Source organism: Phyllostomus discolor, chromosome 8, assembly GCF_004126475.2.
Source record: "Phyllostomus discolor isolate MPI-MPIP mPhyDis1 chromosome 8, mPhyDis1.pri.v3, whole genome shotgun sequence".
NCBI classification, from domain to species: Eukaryota; Metazoa; Chordata; class Mammalia; order Chiroptera; family Phyllostomidae; genus Phyllostomus; species Phyllostomus discolor.
In genome coordinates, this window is record NC_040910.2 from 57,086,428 (window position 1) to 57,106,421 (window position 19,994).

The 19,994-nt window shown below is 39.9% G+C and overlaps 2 protein-coding genes across 13 annotated transcripts in view; both read left to right on the top strand.

Annotated features, from left to right (window-relative positions):
- ZFP2 (ZFP2 zinc finger protein) overlaps positions 1-17,540 on the top strand; it is a 67,284-nt gene extending 49,744 nt beyond the window's left edge. For 3 of the 12 annotated variants that reach the window (XM_036032763.1, XM_036032760.1, XM_036032759.1), the window contains one exon: positions 14,656-16,907. In XM_036032763.1, coding sequence (XP_035888656.1) covers positions 14,733-16,127 — 1,395 coding nt within the window. In that variant the 5' untranslated portion in view covers positions 14,656-14,732 and the 3' untranslated portion in view covers positions 16,128-16,907. Of the gene's footprint in view, positions 1-6,734; positions 6,866-7,174; positions 10,506-14,655 lie in introns of those variants that run through there. The other 9 variants (XM_036032756.1, XM_036032754.1, XM_028534235.2 and 6 more) reach the window with 8 other exon arrangements.
- ZNF879 (zinc finger protein 879) overlaps positions 1-19,994 on the top strand; it is a 175,669-nt gene that overhangs the window by 49,717 nt on the left and 105,958 nt on the right. The gene's annotated exons all lie outside the window — the stretch shown is intronic.

The following is a 19,994-nucleotide window of genomic DNA, read 5'->3' on the forward strand; positions in this document are numbered from 1 at the left end:
TAGGACATTTTTTTCATTGCTTTTAGAGAAAGGGAGACAGTAAGAGAGGGTGATTGGTTGCCTGCTCATACACGCCCAGATGGGATCCAGTCCACGACCTTTAGGTCTACCAGATGCCACTCCAACTGGGCCACACTGGCCAGAGCAAATATCTTCTTTTTCTGAATATAAATATTGGGCATATAGTTGTAAAAATATTTTTACAGCTATAAAATATACTTCTAAGCCCAGGAAATAACTATGGTTGTACATTTTTCTACTTCTTTTAAATACCTTTCTTACATCTTTTGCCCATTTTTGTATTGGGTTGTTTATATGTAAAAAAAGCCTTTCCTATAATGTGGGTATTAATCCTTTGCCATAAATTGCCAATATTGTTCCATCATTTTTCTTTTAAATTTGTTTATAACATCTTCTGCTACAAATAAGGTTTGAAGTTTCATTCAGTTAAACTTTCCTTTTTCTCTCTTTGGCTTTGGAATCTTGTATGAAAGGCTTTTTTCACCCTAAGATTACATATAAATATATTTCAATGCTTTCTGTTTGTTTTATCATTTTTTTTGAAGATTTTATTTATTTATTTTTAGAGAGGGAAGGGAGGGAGAAAGAGAGAGAGAGAAACATCAGTGTGCAGTTGCTGGGGGTCATGGCCTGCAACCCAGGCATGTACCCTGACTGGGAATCAAACCTGTGACACTATGTTTTATCATTTTACATTTACATCCTCGCTAGCTGGAATTCACTGTACATAATGTGAGGTTGGAACCTAACTTTAACTTAGTGAGGTGAGGCATTCATCCTCCACCCTTTCATTAAACAGATATCTAGCACTTGCTCACCAGTGTTTTGGATGCTGGGAAGATAGCAATGAATGAGCCAGGAGAGGCCCCTCTCTTCTAGATCTTCTGGAAGGGGGAGGCAGCAATGAAGAGGAGACATTCCTGAAGACATGGTTAAGCTGGGCTAGCCACACAGCAGGGTGGGATGGTCAAGGGTGACATGGTGGCTGGGGACTGGTTAGCCTGGCAGAGGGCAGAGCTGGAGTGGCATCTGTTTCTGCTCTAGTACCATGGCTACTCTCTTTGTTTAGAATTCATTTTATTTCGCAAAGCAAATCTCCTTTTGTTTTTCTCTTCAAAATTTTGTTTACTGTACTATTCTTACACATTTATCCTTACAGTTGAATTTTATTAACTGTCAAGTTTTATTAACTTCATCAAGTTCTAAAAGTAACAGTTAAAAACAAAAATATGCAATTTTGATTTGCAGTCCATTAAATCTATGTTAATTTGAGGAAGAGTACCATCTTTACAATGTTTATTCTTCCTACTGAGTAAAAAGTTATCCTTCATGTTACTGAGATCTTCATTATGGCTTCTATTAACTTTGATCATAAGGATCTTACATATTCCTATTAAGTGTATTTTCCCATGTTTAATTTTTTTGTTGTTGCTGTTGTCATTGTTATTTAGCCATGATTGGAATTTTGCAAAAAAAGAAAAAAAATAGATTGCTAAGAATTCTATCTGAAGGCATTTTGCTGCTGTGGTGCCTCAAACTACACACTTGTATCTTCTTTATAAATTATACTTTCATCATTTAAAGTATCCCTATTTATTTCATTTGATACTCCACCTTTTTAAAGAATAACACTGTCCAAAGGTCTGGGTTTTAGGTTACATGAATGAGGTCATGAAGCTGCTTTTTTTTTTTAAGCACCATGAGTCACCTGGGCTTCATGTACAGCTGGGAGAAAATGACCCAGACCAAGTGGAAAGGAGAAAAGGAAAAACTGCCTTGGTGGAACAACAGATACATTTTATGAACAATAAAGGATTAACAACAAAGTTTTTGAACGATATTGTCAGGTTTCACTTTCTTCTTTAAGATGCCTTTTTGTGCTTCCCTAAACTAGTGTTCCTGAGCCCGTGGCCAGCACGGGTCCACAGGACAGGTCTTGGTCAATAAAAGACAAACTTCGGGTCCTCTAAGGACTCTGCACTCAGGGCACAAGAGTCTGGGGAAGAGAAAAAGACAGTCCATTTGAGTCTGAATTTGGGCTTTTAATCTTGCCTGCTATATTTGGCTAACAAGGCAGTTGACTAAAAAAGTGGATTAATTTTTGGAGAGAGAATGCCATATTTCTGATCTCTATCTTTTCTCACAAACCAGGGCTTCCTGTTTTGTTTCCACATATATTCTGCCTTATCTGATACTTCTGTGTTCTCCCTGCCTATTTTTCATTTGCAGTTGCCTGCTATATCTTGTCTTAACACCCCCCCCCTTTTATTTTAATTTTTTGGTTTGTGTTTTAGATCTGTCTCTTACACATGCCATATAACAATTTTCAACCGATTTTAGAGTTTTTGTCTTCTAAGATAGAAAGCCAACCCATTTATGTATGAGGATTTTTTTGCGGTTACTTAATGTTTCTGGTTATTATGTTTGCTTGTTTCTTTTTGTTAACAAAATATGTTTAGGCTATAATAACAAATAGGATGTTTTTTTGAGCAAAGGAGGGATTGCAGCCTAGGGTACTCCGCATTTCAAGTGACAATCTTAGTAGTGCTTAGTCTGTCTGATTTTCTTCATCTCACCTTCTCCTCCTTCCTTTACATTTGTTGAATTGATGATTTTTCTTGGTTCCTTTTTTTCCTTCTTAAAGTGGAAATTCTGATGTGTATTTATATCCACTATAGTAGCTACTTTTACTTTTCTTGATATTTGTCAGTGCTTTTTAACATTTTTTATTTTGATCTATTGTTTAAATAAATATTCGGAGAAAACAATGAGGTGGGAAGAAAGATAACAAGCCTTGTTCCTCGGTGCTGACATTGTCCCTGGAGTTCGTAGCCAGTTGGATGTAAACTATACAGGTCTAAATTGGTTTCATCCCATCTCTGGTCTCTCTCATTCTTTTTCCTCACTGCACTTCTCCCCTTTGCCCATTTACATACTGCAGTATTCTCTGTCAGTAAATGAAAACCTCTTCTATTATTTTATTTCCATTACTTATTTTCTGAAGTCTTGTTTCTCCTCTCTTTTTCACACCTGGCTGCTTCTGATTTCTAACCTTCCATTTATTCTTTTATCTACTACAGGGTGACTCCTGCCTTCACCACTCGGCTGCAATTAGCTCATTTTCAAGTCAGCAGCTCTCTTTTAAGTCGTCATGCTGTTTGAACCACTCCCTCTCCTTGAAACTCTTTCTTCGCCTGTTGATCCTGGATCTCCCTTCCAGTCTGGCTCTCACTCTCTTGCTTGCCGGGGGTGCTAGCATTCTGTTCTTGGCCTTCTTCTCATCCTACAAGCACCAGAAGTCAGGTGGCCTTGGGTTTGAGTCCCAGCTGTGTGACCTTGGAGAGGTTATGTAACCTTGATCAGATTCCTCATCTATAAAATGACTTGTTCCTCCTTGAATTAGTCAGGGTTCTCCATAGAAACAGAGCCTATAGGATATGTGTGACTATGTGGAAAGAGGTTATGAGAAGTTGGCTCATGCAGTTATGGAGGCTGAAAAGTCCCCATGATCTGCCATCCACAGACTCACGAGAGCCAGTGCTATAGTTCCGCTGTAAACCCGGAAGCCTGTGGTCCCAGGGACCCACAGTGTAAGTCCTGGTCTGAACCTGAAGGCTCACAAACTGGGGACACTGGTGTCTGAGACAGCAGATGTGGCTGTCTCAACACAAGCAGAGAGAAAATTCATCCTTCCCCATCTTTCTATCCTCTTTGGGCCCACTGTCTCTGGTGAGGACTGATCATCTTTCCTTGGCCTGCCCATTCGAAGCCGAGTTCCCTCACAGAAACAGCCATAAGTACTGCTTTACCAGCTACCTGGGCACACCATAGCCCCATCAAGTGGTCCTAAAATTAACCATCACACTTGGTAAACATACTGAATGCTTATGGTGGTTTTTTAAAAATATATTTTATTGATTGTGCTATTACAGTTGTCCCATTACCCCCCCTTCATTCCCCTCTACCCTGCACACCCTCTTCCACCCAAATTACCCCACTTTAGTTCATGTCCTTGTATCATAAGTTCTTTAGCTTCTACATTTCCCATTCTACTCTTGCTCTCCCCCTGTCTATTTTCTACCTACCATCTATGCTACTTATTCTCTGAACCTTTTCCCCCCCTCTCTCTCCCTCCAACTCCCCTGTTGGTAACCCTCCATTTGATCTCCATTTCTGTGGTTCTGTTCCTCTTCCAGTTGTTTGCTTAGTTTGCTTTTGTTTTTGTTTTAGGTGTGGTTGTTAATAATTGTGAGTTTGCTGTCATTTTACTGTTCATATTTTTTATCTTCTTTTTCTTAGATAAATCCCTTTAACATTTCATATAATAAGGGCTTCGTGATGATGAACTCCTTTAACTTGAACTTACCTGAGAAGCACTTTATCTGCCCTTCCATTCTAAATGAAAGCTGTGCTGGATAGAGTAATCTTGGATGTAGGTCCTTGCCTTTCATGATTTGGAATACTTCTTTCCAGCCCTTTCTTGCCTGTAAGATCTCTTTTTAGAAATCAGCTGACAGTCTGATGGGAACTCTTTTGTAGGTAACTGTCTCCTTATCTCTCGCTGCTTCTAGGATTATCTCCTTCATTTTAATCTTGGCTAATGTAATTATGATATGCCTTGGTGTGTTCCTCCTTGGGTCCAACTTCTTGGGGACTCTCTGAGCCTCCTGGACTTCCTGGAAGTCTATTTCCTTTGCCAGATTGGGGAAGTTCTCCTTTGTTATTTGTTCAAATAACTTTTCCTCTTGTTGCTCTTCCTCTTCCCCTTCTGGTACCCCTATAATTCAGATGTTGGAATGTTTAAAGATGTCCTGGAGGTTCCTAAGCTTCTCCTCATGTTTGTGAATTCTTGTTTCTCCATTGTTTTCTGTTTGATTGTTTCTTTCTTCCTTCTGGTCCACTCTGTTGATTTGCGTCCCAATTTTGTTTCTATAACTATTGGTCCCCTGTGCGTTTTCCTTCATTTCTCTTATCATAGCCTTCATTTTTTCATCTAATTTGTAACCCAGTTCAACCAATTCTGTGAGCATCCTGATCACCAGTACTTTGAACCGTGCATCTGATAGGTTGGTTATCTCTTGGTCGCTTAAAAGTATTGACTCTGGGGCTTTCATTTGTACTTCAGCTTGAGCTTTTATTTATTTATTTATTTTTTGATCTGGTTGCCCTTGTTACGTAGTGAGGGGCAGAGCCTTAGGTGTTCTCCAGGGCGGGGCAACCCAGTCACTGGGTTGTGATGCTGTATGTGGGGGCGGGGTCCAAGAAGAAACTATGGTGCTTGCTCCGCTGTTGGATTTCAGTCCCTTCCACCACTTCCGCCAAGCCAACTGAGCCTTTCTGGTGCTAATTCCTGTGTGGATGGGCCTGTGTATGTTCCAGGACCCTGGGGGTCTCTCCAACGAACTCTCCTGTGAAGTTGGGAGTCTCTCCCTGCACTTCAACCCCCACAGGTGTTTTCAATCAGTGACCCGAGACTCTATTTCCTGGCATTGGGACCCTGGGTGCCTTGCTTCACAATCACTGCCTTGCTGGGTCTGCCAGTTGCCACCCCATGCCCGGGGTCTACCAGCCACCACCTGTGTGCCCAGGATCTGCCTGCTGCGGTCTTGTGTGCCCGGGATGCCTTGTACGCCCAGTCCCACAGCTCTTTGTGCTGTGACCCCTCTGCACCCCGGCTTCGCCTCTCCTACCAGTCTGGCTGAATGTGTCTATTTTAACTCCTTGGTTGTCTGACTTCCATACAGTTCAGTTTTCTGCCAGTTCTGGTTGTTATTCTGTTTTTAAATTGTTGTTGTCCCTATCTTGGTTGTGTGAGGAGGCACAGTGTGTCTACCTACGCCTCCATCTTGGCCGGAAGTGCTTATGGTGTTTTATTTCCAAGCCTAAGGGCTAGAGAACAAGGTTGAAATGGGCATATAAATCTGAAATGCTATTCAAGTCAAGCTGGGTTTTATTGGTTCTCTCATAGACCGACCTGTCCAGATTTGTCCTGTTTGCATGCTTTTCCCTAGTAACTGGGATTCCTACCTCTATTGTAAGGGCTGCAGTTCCATGTGCTGTCTTGGCATCTTTGAGCCTTGCTGGGCTTCAGAGACGTACCAGGAGTTCCCCTGCTCTCGCCGAATACACCCCTTCCAGCTGCAGGGTTTCCCACCCAGCTAGTGTTTCTGTCGGCCCCATCAGGGGCACTTCTCCCAGTCTTCAACCTAATGAGTTTCATCTCCCAATCCATGAAATTGTCCCAGTAATCATATCTTCCCTTGGTAATCAAAGGTCACCTTACCCTTTGTCATTGTCAAGCCTGCCTTCCACCTCCCTGCTGGTTCATGGCTCCTGAGCGCATCTGTGTGGTGTGTAGTATCTTCCTCCTTGGGCTGTTGGGAGTCTCCTCTGCCCAGGCCAGGCATGGGTGCTTAGTCATGCAGTGCTGTCTAGGGTGGGAACCCCTCCTCCCATGGGGTGGATGGGAGGCCATCAGGACAGTGGTGACTGGAGTGGCCTTGGTGCCATCCCCATGACTCCTTGTACCTCTGCTCCTTGTCCTTATGTGCCAGAGCACTTTGTCTTCATAATGTTGCAGATGTTTAGTTTCTTTTGGAGAATGACATGTTTTTCCTCACACAGATCTCTGTCCTGTCCCTTCCGAGACTGCTTGCTTTTACTTGCTGAGAGGGTTTTGTTGGCATAATCCTGTATTGAGCTGGACTTTGTAGTTTCAGGAGTCAGCGACACTCAAGGATGTGTGTGGATTTCACCTGGGAAGAGTGGATTCATCTAGCCTGTGCTCCGAGGAAGCTGTGTGGGAACGGGACACCGGAGAACTACAGGAATGTGCTCTTGCTGGGTGAGGACTAACCCCTGTATCTCACCTTCCCCCATTGTGATTGACCTCTTGTACAACCTGGGAGATTCATGCATTTAGACTAGAAATCCTGTGTACTGTGGGGCATTGTTTTAGGGTAGCTGCTTGGTGTCCTGTCTTTCCAGATGAAAGGTCTTTTTTTCTGTAGGGAATTGGAAAATGGGAAATGCAGCAGCCCACCTCCCTTTGATTCAGAAGCCCTGAAGGGGAAGGAATAAGGAAGGACTTGTGTTGAAAGTGGCTTTTATACTCAGTTCAGAACACAAGTTTAGTGTCTTTCCTCCTGAGCAGGGTATCACCTTTCCAAACCAGATGTGATTTCTCAGCTGGAGTGAGAAGGACTGAGCCTGATGCAAAAGAGCTTCCAGGGGCGTCTCTGTAGGTAAAGTGTTAGTCTTGTTACTTGAGTGTGTCACTGGGGAAGAAGTCACTCCAGAGATCACTGGGTGCCTTGGGGAGACCTGCATGTTCGACGTGTGTTCTCTTGAACCTCTCCCATGATCGGTGCCACGCCTCCTCCCTGGTGTGGCATGTCCTTGCCTTGGTGACACTGTGTGGGGTAAATGAGTGCTGCACTGCCTGGGACATCCCAGAAAGGAAGTAAATATTAGTGATTGTTTCCCATTTCTCTCTCACTCTGCTTTATTCTCTTTGTTCTCTGGCATGGGTCTGTCTTAGCCATAACCTGTATCTATGGCTTCCTTTCCTGGATAACTTAACATTTTTCTTCCTCTGCGTTGTATTGGTGCTTTAGGGTCTTCATTTAAAGACCAATGAAAATGACTTCAGCTTTTTTTTTTTTTTTTTTTTTACCAGTAATGTTACATTTTCTACATTTTCATTCTCATTTCAAAGTTTGTAATCTGCATCAACTGCCTATTCAATCTCATTCTCCTCTAAAAACTTAATCTTTATTATCTGGTTTCTAATCCCCTTCACAACTGAAATGTCTCTTTCAGATGTTATTACTGACTTTCTGTGAAAAAGTGTTCTACACCTTTATATTGCTCTGCTCAGTGTGAAAGTGTTGGTCACCACTTCTTTTTATATGGTTAAAATTATGAGATAAGCAAGTAATTTTTGATCTCTGGTTAGTGTACGCTTATGGATATATAATGCAATAAAAAAAAGGAAGTGAAAGAACACACTGATAGGAAAGAAAATAATCTAATGAACATTGTTGCTGTTTTCCAGTAAGCTTTCTAAGGAATGGGATTCTAGAAGAATCACTGGTCAAAGGATACTACATTTTTAGGGCCCTTGCTACATATTGCACAGCTTTGGATACTGTGCTTTTTAATGCTAATTTATTAGGTATAAAATGACCCCTTCATGAGCATTAATTGCCTTTATTACAGATCTGTGTGGATTTGATTACTATTTGTACTTATTCTTAATATAAATAACCTATTTATTCAACGGTTGTTTTTTGAGCATATTAGGCCCTGTTCGTAGCACTGCAGATACAGCAGTAACCAAAACAGGCAGTTTCTCTGTGGAGCTTTATAGCCCTAGTAAGGGAGACAGTAAATTACTAAAGGAAAACAGCAGGAAATGAGTATTACAGAGTCATGGTGCTGGGGGGAGACAGCAGCATCAGGAACTGCAAGTGTTAACAGTGCTGTGTGTATATATCTCTATATATAGATATATAAAATATTTATAATATCTGTATTTATTATATTTATATAATATATATTTATTTATTTCAAGGAGGCCTTTCCTCTGAGGTGACTGATGGGCCCCAAGGGGGCACTCTAGGCACAGGGGACAGCAGGTACAAAGACCTGCCTGCAGGGGTTGCATGGTGTTGTTTGAAGGGAAGAGTGCAGGGAGATGTGAAGATTTTCTTAAACTTTTTTTCCTTCTGTGAAAAAATTTATTTCTACTGTCTTTTTTAAAAAATTTCTGTGAGCCTTCTCACTCTCTGAGTGTTCCTTTTTTTATTGGGTTGGCCAAAAAGTTTTAGTATGATGGCTCTAGTAGTGCTTAGTTGTCTTTAACTTCATTTGAAATAATTTTGTTAGATTGTACTGTGACAGCTGTCATATCAGCCTGCATTAAAAAAAACTTAGCAAAATTGATGAATTTTTGTGCAGCCATTTTAATACCAAAGATGGAAGAAGATACATACTTTCAGTGTATTATGTTTTATTATTTCAAGAAAGGTTATATCCAGTGTAACTGAAATGCAAAAAAAAAAAGATTTGCGCAGCATATGGAGAAGGTACTGTAGCTGATGGAATGTGCCAAAAGTGGTTTGTGAAGTTTCTTGGTACTATTGACATTTTGGTCAAATAACTCTCTGCTATGGGGCAGTCTTACCCATTGGAAGATGTTTAACAGCACCCTTGGCCTGTACCCACTAGAAACCAGTAACAGGAGATAGCCAACAGACTTAAAATATCCAAATCAGCAAAGTGATTGGTGAAAATGAAAAGTGTCTTTTATTTTGTGGAGAAAGCCATATGGATTTTTTGGCTAACTCAATAAATAGCTGTCTATTTTTATGCATTCATTAACTTGTCTGTATGAGGATATTTAAATTATTTGGGTTTGAGTGTTTAGCATTTTTTCCCTTGTTCTCTACATTTTGGTGGGTTTATATAGGCTTTTTTGAGTATTCCACTGTCATTTTGGTGGTTTTTCTGGACGCAGCAGAGGCAAACACATGTATTCTTGATACTTTGTTTTCTTTTCCCATTTCTTTACCTGTCTTCAGGCTTCTCCATTGGACTGGATCCTACAGATTCTTCACTTGTTTGTGACTGCGTTTCACTGTTTTCCTTGTCTCTTTGAAAATCTGCACAGCAACTAGTATGTAGGTTCACTGAGTTGTCATGAGTGAGCTTACTTCTCTTTATAACCTCTACCTACCACATTCCCTGCCAGAGGTGTTTATTATATGTTTGTTGAGTGACTACTGATGACATCCAGTAGAATTTTTAGAAATCAGGTGAAAAGACAGATTTGAGAGTTATATGTGTGACATTTATATCAATTTGTCCTGTTAATTATCAGGAAGGGTAAATGATAGGGCAAAGCAATGAGGATGAAACCCCAAAGAACAATAATGTTTGGCTGGAAGCCACGGATGCTCTGGCAAAGGTGACAAAGAATGGTCAAAGGAGGAGGGAATTATGGGAGAGCTGGGCCAAGAAGAGAGAGAAGAAGAGGGTGAGTACACCAATGCCAAGAGGGAAAGAGAGGTGGTCTGTGACCCTGGGAGGACCACTTCTGGTGTGAGGGAGGCATGCTTTGGTTGAGAGCAGACTGTTGTTTCAACAAGGTTAGTTTTAAGGAAAGGGAAGAAAGGGCAAGATCTGAAAGAAGTCATAGGCAGGGTGCCTCTGGTTTGTTTTCACCCAGGAGGAGACTTGACTGTATTTACAAGAGCAGAGGTATGTGTTACAAAGGAGACACTGGGTGTGTGGAGCAGGACATGCGATGATGTGCAAACTGCAGATCTTCCTTCCAGATTTTATTCCATGTTCCTGTTGGATTAAGCCACAGTTTCATCTCACTGTGCTGTCCAAAACCGAGACAAGAAAACATTGCTTGAGTGCTGCACTTGGCTCTTGCCTGGCCATCATCTGATGTGTTCCTCACAACATTCCGTGGGGTAGGTATCTCAGCCCCTTTCTCAGGGGAAGACATAAACTCAGAGAGTCAAAATCACATGGCAGAATCTGAACACAGGCTGTTTCGCTTTGTATGTTTTTGTTTTGGAGTTTAACACTAATTTAAAAAAAATCATTATTTTCTTTCCTTATCTTGCTGCAACTTCTTATTTCCTAGTATATTTAGTAAAAGTAGGCCACACCCTGGCCTAATATTCTTTTTAGATGATTGTTTTCTGTTCCTGTGCTAGTTTTCATGTGTACAGTTGTTGAATGCTTCATTAGATTTTGCTATTTTATCAAAGGTGAGTACAAAATGTAAATTTAGAAGTGCTATTTTTGGAGACAGCATTATCACTAGTAAACTAGTTAATGTTGAAATAAAGATGGAAATTATTAGTAATGTAGAAAACAGTAAATTTTTAGCTTTCAGTCAGTGGTTGTTAGACTTAAATCAGTTGAGGTTCAGTATTGAAGGAAACAAAAGTTAAGAACATATATAAAATGTTAGAAATCTATTATCAAACATCATGCCTAAAAAATAAGGTGCAATTAGAGCCTGTAACATTTAAAGCTCTCCAGGAAGCTACTGTCAACTACCACTGCACCCAGAAACCTGTTGTTTGTGTTTCATAACATAATTTTGTAACATCCTCAGAGATGTACTGGATTACTATGTGTATGTGTGTGTGTGTACACAACACAGAGAATTTATATCCTGTTACAGAGACCCTGTCTACCTCATGCTAACATGAACCTCACTAATGTTTAGTAGACACATGTCTTTGCTTCCATTAATAGGAAAACTGATGTAAAAGACTGTAAAAATGTAGCAGTGTCCAAAAGCTTGTTCATCCTTGCCCAGGGTGACCAGCCCTGCCCCTGAGGCATCCACACTGCATGTCCTCTGTCTGGGTTGCTTTCCTTTCAGTAGGCCTGCGATTCTTCCTCAGCCCCTAAAGTCCTTACTTCAGTCACTTTTTCAACCCTAACCCTAACCTTTGTGCAAATTGAATACTTAATATTTTAGGACTGTTTTTTAAGAGTGCTGTAATCACTGAATCTTTCATACATAAGAAAGTGCTTTGGTTTTCTCTGTACAACTATAGAGTACTGGCCAAGTTTAATTCCTGAGTCACATAAGCCAGTTTTTAAAAAATTTTTAGGTAATTGATTTTTTAATTAGGGAGCAGGTCTTCAGAATTAAGTTTTGAATTAGGTCTCTAAATTTCATGAAGATAAAATGAATCTTACTACTAAGTTTTCTGTAGTAGATCATCATGATGTTTAAACTTAAAATGATTAATATTTTCCAACACAGAAAATATTTTGTTCTTCTCATTTAAAATGTTATATACGAATGAGAATGTGTAAAACATATATTATTTAACGAAATCCGACATAACTCTTCCAATATAAATGCTATAAATATTAACTGATTCTCATTTTTACATCAACACTGTGAGATAGATACCATTTAACAGGTGAGAAAACTGAAATACAGATGTGTTAGGTAACCTGCCCAAGGTCACACAGCTAACGATGGTAAAGCTCAAATTTGAGCCAGTTAGTAATGGCTCCAGAGTTATTATCTTAACCATTATGCCATACTGCCGCTGCTTACAGGTAATAATGATAAAGGCTAATGAATGCCTAGGACCCTGATAAGAAACAGAATATTACTGGTATCCTTGCCGTGCTTTGTGTGCTCCTCATTCACACACTCTCATCTCTCTCCCTTGGATGTAACCACTATTCTCACTCATGATCGTTCTCTTCCCTTTTTGTTAAAGTGTTGCCATCCATAAATGAACTTGTAAGCAGTGTGTTAGTTTTAATCTGTTTTTAAACTTTATTTAAGTGGACTCTGTATACATTTATTTTTCTGTAACTTTGTTTAAATTACTTATTCATATTGACATGTGTAGCATTAGTTTATTAACTTTAACTAGTCTAAGTTCAGGCTCCTATGACGGAATATCATAGCTAGGTGGCTTAAAAATCAAACATTTAATTTCTCATTGTTCCAGAGCCTGTAAGTCTGAGATCAAGGTGCTTGCGTGGTTGGGTTGTTGGTGTGGGCCTTCATCCTGGTTCATGGACAGCTGCCTTCCTGCTGTGTTCTCACATGCTAGAGAGCAGAGAGACAGGAAGCAAGTTCTCCCATCTCTTCTTATGAGGGTACTTATCCTATCACTAGGGCTCCACCCTCATGACCTAATGACCTCCCAAAGGCCCCACCTCCTAATACTATCCCATTTGGAATTTGGCTTCAACATACGAATTTTCAGGAGACCAAAATATGAAGTTCATAACATTTACTGTTGTTAATTATTATTCCATTGTATAAATGTTTGACAATTTAGTTATCTATTCTATCATTGATGGATATTTGTATTTCTGATATTTTGCTATTGTACAATGCTACTTTTAAAATTATGAATTATGGAATAACTTTGCAAGTTAGATTTACCTAGATGTGTGCACTTAACAGTGGTCTTCCTTTTCTTCAGTACCTATTTGTCTTTTGCTCATTTTTCTAGTTTAGTGTTCCATAGACATTGTTTTCCAAATCTAGGTTCTAGTTTATTGGTCATTGTTACAGATATCTTTTCCAAGTATGCAACTTTTTAAAAACTTTTATGTCTTTTGATTTTTATGCTGTTTTCTTCTCATTCTGTTATTTTAAAGATTTACTTATTAACCCTCTATAATTCAGGGGTGTCCAACCTGCAGCCCACATGCCGCATGTGGCTCAGGACAGCTATGTATGTGGCCCAACACAAAGTTGTAAATTTACTTAAAACATTATGAGATTTTTTTGTGATTATGTGTCACAGTGTATTCAATTGTGGCCCAAAAAAACTTCTTCCAGCATGGCCCAGAGATGCCAAAAGGTTGGACACCCTACTGAGTCTACGTAGTTTCCAAACTTGGTATTTTCTGTGTATCATTCATGTTTGGATGGAGGTAATTCTGTCTGGACTTTATATTTCTCTAACAATGTGAATGAATCATGGGTGATACTTTAAACATTCTCAGAGACTTCAGTTGGATATGACAGTGAAGTGGGGCAAGTGAACACCTCTAATTCATGTGTTGCCTATTATCTTCATATTTGATTGGATAGGTCCTCTCTGTGGTAACTTGGTGTGTATGTTTTGGAAGTGGAATCTGCTTGGCTTTCCATTTTTTTGTCTTTTTTTATGTAAGCAGGTCAGGTTGTAAGGAGGAGGGCAAGTTTATTGGTGCCCCTTGTTTCACAGTAAAGCCTCCTGCCCACTGGCCTTTGGTTTGTTGCTTCACCACTGATATCTGCTCCGCTGACTTTGATCAAAATTGACAGGCATATTCTCAGATTCTAGTTCCTGTCCTCTGCCTCTCATTGCCTCCACACCATTTTTGTCTGGGATAAAATGATGGGATCTGAGAAAATAAAGTTTGAGTGGCTACAAGGTTCTTCCTTTAGTCCCCTCTGCAGTTCAACACTCTCCCTTGCTTGCCCCCACCACTAATTCTAAACTTTAAGGAATGGGTATTTAGAAAAGCATAGGGCCCTCTAGGATTCTCTTAACCTTTGTGAGCAAATTACAGCCTGCTTGAAATTTTGGGTTGTGTTATCCTCCCTTGAGAGTTTGAGTTTCAAGTATGTTCTCGACAACTTTGTTCCCAAAGGGCAGATTATTCCTTATCAGATTATTCTTATCCTCATTTTATATCTGAAAACTCAGATGTAGAGAAACAAGTAACTAGTTAAGATGGTAAATATTCATTGCCAGGGTTTCAACCTGTTTGATTCCAGAACTGGCAATCTTCACTGTCTCACACTATGATATTTTTGAAGGTTTAGCATTAGAATATAGGTGGGAAGAAGTGGCTGGTAGGAACACTAGGTACAACATTGCAGGGCTTTCCGATCTGCTCTTCCAATCCCAGTTCTTCTGTATATTTTCCTTTAGTTCCGTCTTCATTATTTATCCTTGTCCAGTGGTCAGTGACTTCAGTGTCTGTCCCTTCTGCATGGGCTCACTCTTTTCTCTGAAAGCTCTCAAATGTGCCATATATTCTCAATTTTATTCTCATTTTTACCTTATAGTTTTCAGTCTTCCAGCCCAGAAACCAATGTGCATTTGAATTTTTTATGTTTTACAGACTGGGAGACAAGACTTGAAACCAAAAAGACAAGTCCAAAGCCCAACATTACCGAAGATTTATCCTATCTGGTAACAATGGAAAAGAAAAGTCTCTGGCATTCTTCTTTAGGGGAGACCTGGGAACCTGATAATTGGTTACAGGGGCAACAGAAAAACCCAGATAGACATCTGGGTGAAGTGGCAGTTACCCATAAGGAAACCCTCACTGAGAGGAGGGTATGTAGAGGTAATGAATTTGGAAGATGTTCCAGTCAGGGTTCAGTCATTGATATACAACAAAGTATTCCTATGGGAAAAAGGTCCTGTTATCAGAATTCACATGGAAAAGATATTAAACAAAATTCTGAATTAGTTAAGATTCAAAGAATGCTGATAGGAAAGAAAGTCTATGAATGTAATGAATGTGGGAAAGCCTTCAGCCAGAGCTCATCCCTTCTTAAGCACCAGAGGATTCATACTGGGGAGAAACCATATAAGTGTAATGTATGTGGGAAGCACTTCATTGAACGTTCCTCCCTTACTGTACATCAAAGAATTCATACTGGAGAGAAACCCTACAAATGTAATGAGTGTGGGAAAACCTTCAGTCAAAGCATGAACCTTACTGTTCATCAAAGAACTCATACTGGAGAAAAACCCTATCAGTGTAAAGAGTGTGGAAAAGCTTTCCGTAAGAATTCATCCCTTATTCAACATGAAAGGATTCATACTGGTGAGAAACCCTACAAATGTAATGAGTGTGGGAAAGCTTTTACCCAAAGTATGAATCTCACAGTGCATCAAAGAACTCATACAGGAGAAAAACCCTATGAATGTAATGAATGTGGGAAGTCTTTCAGTCAGAGTATGCATCTTATTGTACATCAGAGAAGTCATACTGGAGAGAAACCCTATGAGTGTAGTGAATGTGGAAAAGCCTTTAGTAAGAGCTCAACTCTTACCCTGCATCAACGAAATCACACTGGAGAAAAACCCTACAAATGTAACAAATGTGGGAAATGCTTTAGCCAAAGTACATACCTTATAGAACATCAGAGACTTCATTCTGGAGTAAAACCTTTTGAATGTAATCAGTGTGGAAAAGCTTTCAGTAAGAATTCATCTCTTACTCAGCATCGGAGGATTCATACTGGAGAGAAGCCTTATGAGTGTGTTGTATGTGGAAAGCATTTCACTGGGCGATCATCCCTTACTGTACACAGGGTTATTCATACTGGAGAGAAACCTTACAAATGCAATGAGTGTGGAAAGGCCTTCAGCCAGAGTGCATACCTTATTGAGCATCAAAGAATTCATACTGGTGAGAAACCCTATGAATGTGATCAGTGTGGCAAAGCCTTTATTAAGAATTCGTCCCTTACAGTACATCAGAGAACTCATACAGGAGAGAAACCCTATCAGTGTAATGAATGTGGGAAAGCTTTCAGTCGGAGTACAAACCTTACACGACATCAGAGAACTCATACGTGAGGAAAGTTTTCATCAGGCCCTTTACCATGGTTAACGTTTCAGTGATAATCAGATAAGTCATATAATGTAGAAATTGAATAAATGTGAAGATTTGGGGAATATTTTGGTTGATGTATGTTATACCATGTCAGATGATACAGACCACTGCAGAGAAACCATAAAAAAGTGGAAAATCTTGATTCAGAAAGAACTTTGTATCAGAAGGTTTAATGTTCTAAAGAACATGCTGAAGATAAGTTCCGTTATATAATACTGCAGATTCTCCTTTGTTTATCAGAGACTTCACAGTGGAGAGGAAATGTGAGAGTGCGTAACTGGACAGCTGAAAGACCTGGAATATACTCTGATCTGTCACTAACTTGGACAAGTCACCTACTCTTACCAGGTCACAATGTCCGTATTTGGTAAATGAGGGATTTTGGATTTAGAAGTTCTTCAGGATCCCTGTGAGCTCTACAAAGCAACAAACCTATAAATATAAGGAATGCTGGGACATCCTTAATCTTTTACCATGTTATATATGTTATTAGATGCCCCTGTTTTACAACCTGGTTTCCCTTGATGTTGTGAGTTAAAATTCTCTACCTCTACCAAATCTTTTTATTCCTCCATGCTCTTCCTTCTCCCTGCATTATTTTCTCCCCTAAAATACAGGCTGGTTGCTAACAGATGATGGGATAACTGTACAAACTTTAATGTAACAGCATGCTGTTTTGAGCTCTCAAGTCATTAAATTGTTAAATAAGCTAATTATTTAGAAAATAAAACTTATAGTGTTTACATAGGATTCAAATACATATCTTTGTATCATACTGTACTGAAATGGAAAGGAGAATAGGCTAAACACTAATAGACATGAAAATCTGACATATTAAGAAAGTCTTTGTAACTCAAAACATATTCAGAACAATCTTATGGAGATTGTATAATTCTATAGATATGATAGTAGAAAAACTTTTATTTATTTCACATACATTTAATAAGTGCTAAACATGTGCTAAGATAGTTAGAAAATCAAAGAATGTGCTGTAGCCCTGGCTGGTATGTCTCAGTGGTTGAATGCCAGCCTGTGAACCAAAGAGTTTCAGGTTTGATTCCTAGTCAGGGCACATGCCTGGGTTGTGGGCCAGGTCCCTAGTAGGGGGTGTGCAAGAGGCAACCACACACTGATGTTTCTCCTTCTCTCCCTCCCTTCCCCTCTCTAAAAATTAAATAAATACAATCTTTTAAAAAAAGAATATGATACATTCTTGCTTTCTAAGGTTTAAACTGAGAAAATGGTAGTGGGATAGGGAAGGAAAAATTCAAGCAAAAAATGATACAATCTAGATAATGTGGTAACTGATTAAATGTGAGCACTTGAGTTTTTTATTTGGATATATAGATGTGCCATAATTAAAAATATTAAGTTGACCAATTTTGTGGGGGCAATGATGAGTTCAGTCTGTGGGCGTTTTGGTGAGTCTGTGGATATCCAAGTGAACATTCCCAATAGGCCATAGAATAAACAGTAGGGCAGTGATTTGAGGGTGCTCTAAGAGTACAGTAGTCCCCACCCTTATTTGCAGTTTTGCTTTCCATGGTTTCAGTTACCCATAGTCAACTTAGGGCCCCAAAATATGAAATGGAGAATTTCAGAAATAAACAATTCATGTTTTAAATTGTGCACTGTTCTGAGTAGAGTGATGAACTCATACTATCCCAGTACCTTGCCATCACACTCCCTGTCATCATGTAGCCATTGTATCTTGGCACATCATCACAAGAAGGGTGAGTACAGTACAGTCAGATACTTTGAGAGACCACATTCACATGACATAATTTTTTTTAGTTACTGTTAATCTTCTGTGCCTAGTTTATAAATAAAACTTTATCATAGTATTTATGGGTAAAAACATAGTTTATATAGTGTTTGGTACTATCCTTGGTTTCAGGCATCTACTGGGGGTCTTGGAATGTATCCCCTGATGGGGGGACTACTGTACTGTTACTAAATGGGGTTAAATGGAAGAGATGGAATCAGTAGAAGCTGAGGGGAAATAAGAGCCAGAAGAAACATGCAAAACCAAAATGAGGAGCACAGGTTGACACAGAAGTAAAAGAATTTTAGTATCGGGATGGGAATAGTTAATATTTTCAAGTGCTGCAGAAGGTTACAGTAAGATAAAAGTAGAAAAATGGCCTTTGGCTTTAGTTACTGATAATCTCTAAGTTTTAGTAGGTTGAAGAGTGAGTTAAAGGTTGAAAGGATTTAGTAGCTATACTAGGAAAGGGGTTTAGAAAGGTAACTACAGAGGGACTAGGGTTGAAAGAAGGTATGTCTATCAGAAGAACTTCAGGCTTGACAAGAGTAGAATGTCCAGTTAACAATGGTTTACAACAAATAGGGATTTATTCCCTCACACAAGAAATCTAAGATGGGTGGCATTGGTACAGAGACAAAATAATTCAATGCCTTGAGTTTCATGGCTTTCCATCATGGTCACATGGCTGCCACAGCTTCTGGTAAAATATCTGCATTCAATGCAAGAAGAAAAGGAATGGATAGCACTAGCAGCGTCTCTGCCTGTTATCAGAAGCCCCTCAGCAGACTTCTGCCTGCATCCTTGACTACAGCTGTGTTACATGGAGGCTAGTAGCAAAGGAGACTGAAAAAAAAAAGCGTTTCATTTTGCAGCCTCTATAATGGAGATGGACAAAGAAAACACGGCTTGAGAAAAGTGTTGACTTAGCCAACCAACAATCTGCTGAGAATTTGCATGATTTGAGGTAGAAGAATTGAGTATGTTTGTCATCTAAAAGGTGTGAAGAGTCTAAAGGTGCAGAAAGGACGGGATGAGCAGCTCAAAGTGGGGAAGTAAGATCTGGAGCACAGGTAGAGGCTGTAAGAATCTCTCACTGGGAGAGATGGTGATCAATGGTGACAGCATAACATGCCTGTAGGGGGCAATGGAGGACTCAATACTGGGACCTTGGGCAGTTCAATCTCCCTGGATTATGTGACCTAAGTTTCAGGCATGAAGTTTGAACACTGAGGACCAAGGAGGAATGAAAAAAACTATCATCAGACACAGATTTTTAATCTGTTAGACACTCAGTTTCCTCCTTTCTCTTCACCTGTTTTTCTTGTTCCTCGCCTCACCTCAAGAGAGAAATGGAAGGGAAGAAAGGCAGAGAAGAAATGAGTAGAAAATAGGAGAATGTGATAGCACAATAAAGGCTCAAAGGGAAGGCACAAGATAAGGGAGAGAGGAAGAATGAAGTTACTGAAACCCAAGATGGATGCAATAACTCAAAAGCAGTAAAACTAATCTGTAGAGGGTGCACCAGGACCCTTGGGCCAGACCAATGGAGGTTTCACTAATTTTTCAGGAGTTCTGGAAGCCTGAGACCCTGTATGTCAGTTCTCAGCCATCCTGGGCAGCAAGTAATGAGGACAAACCTTTACACCTGCCCTCCATCAACAGGTGCAGGACTCCTGGTTCCATGTACTGGATTTGAGACCCTCACAAGGCACTTAACATTGGTGCCTCGGTTTTTTCATTGTTCACAGGGAAACCTCATAGGTTTGGACTCCACTAGATAACTGATGCAAAGTGCTTATCAAAGTGCCTCACATGTAGTTAGTGCACAACAACTCATTTAACATGGCATCCAGAACCCTTACTTATCTCAGAAAGACTAGGCTTTCAAAACATAACTCGTAAAAAGGTTATGGCACTGAGTAATAGCCTCCTAACTGGCTTCCCTGTGTTCCCTCTGGACCCACTCAGCCGACCAGTGATCCTGTCAGTGTGCCCAGGCAACCCCTGCAATGGTTTCCTATCACACACAGACTAAATCCTGCAATGGTTTTCAAGGCTTCTA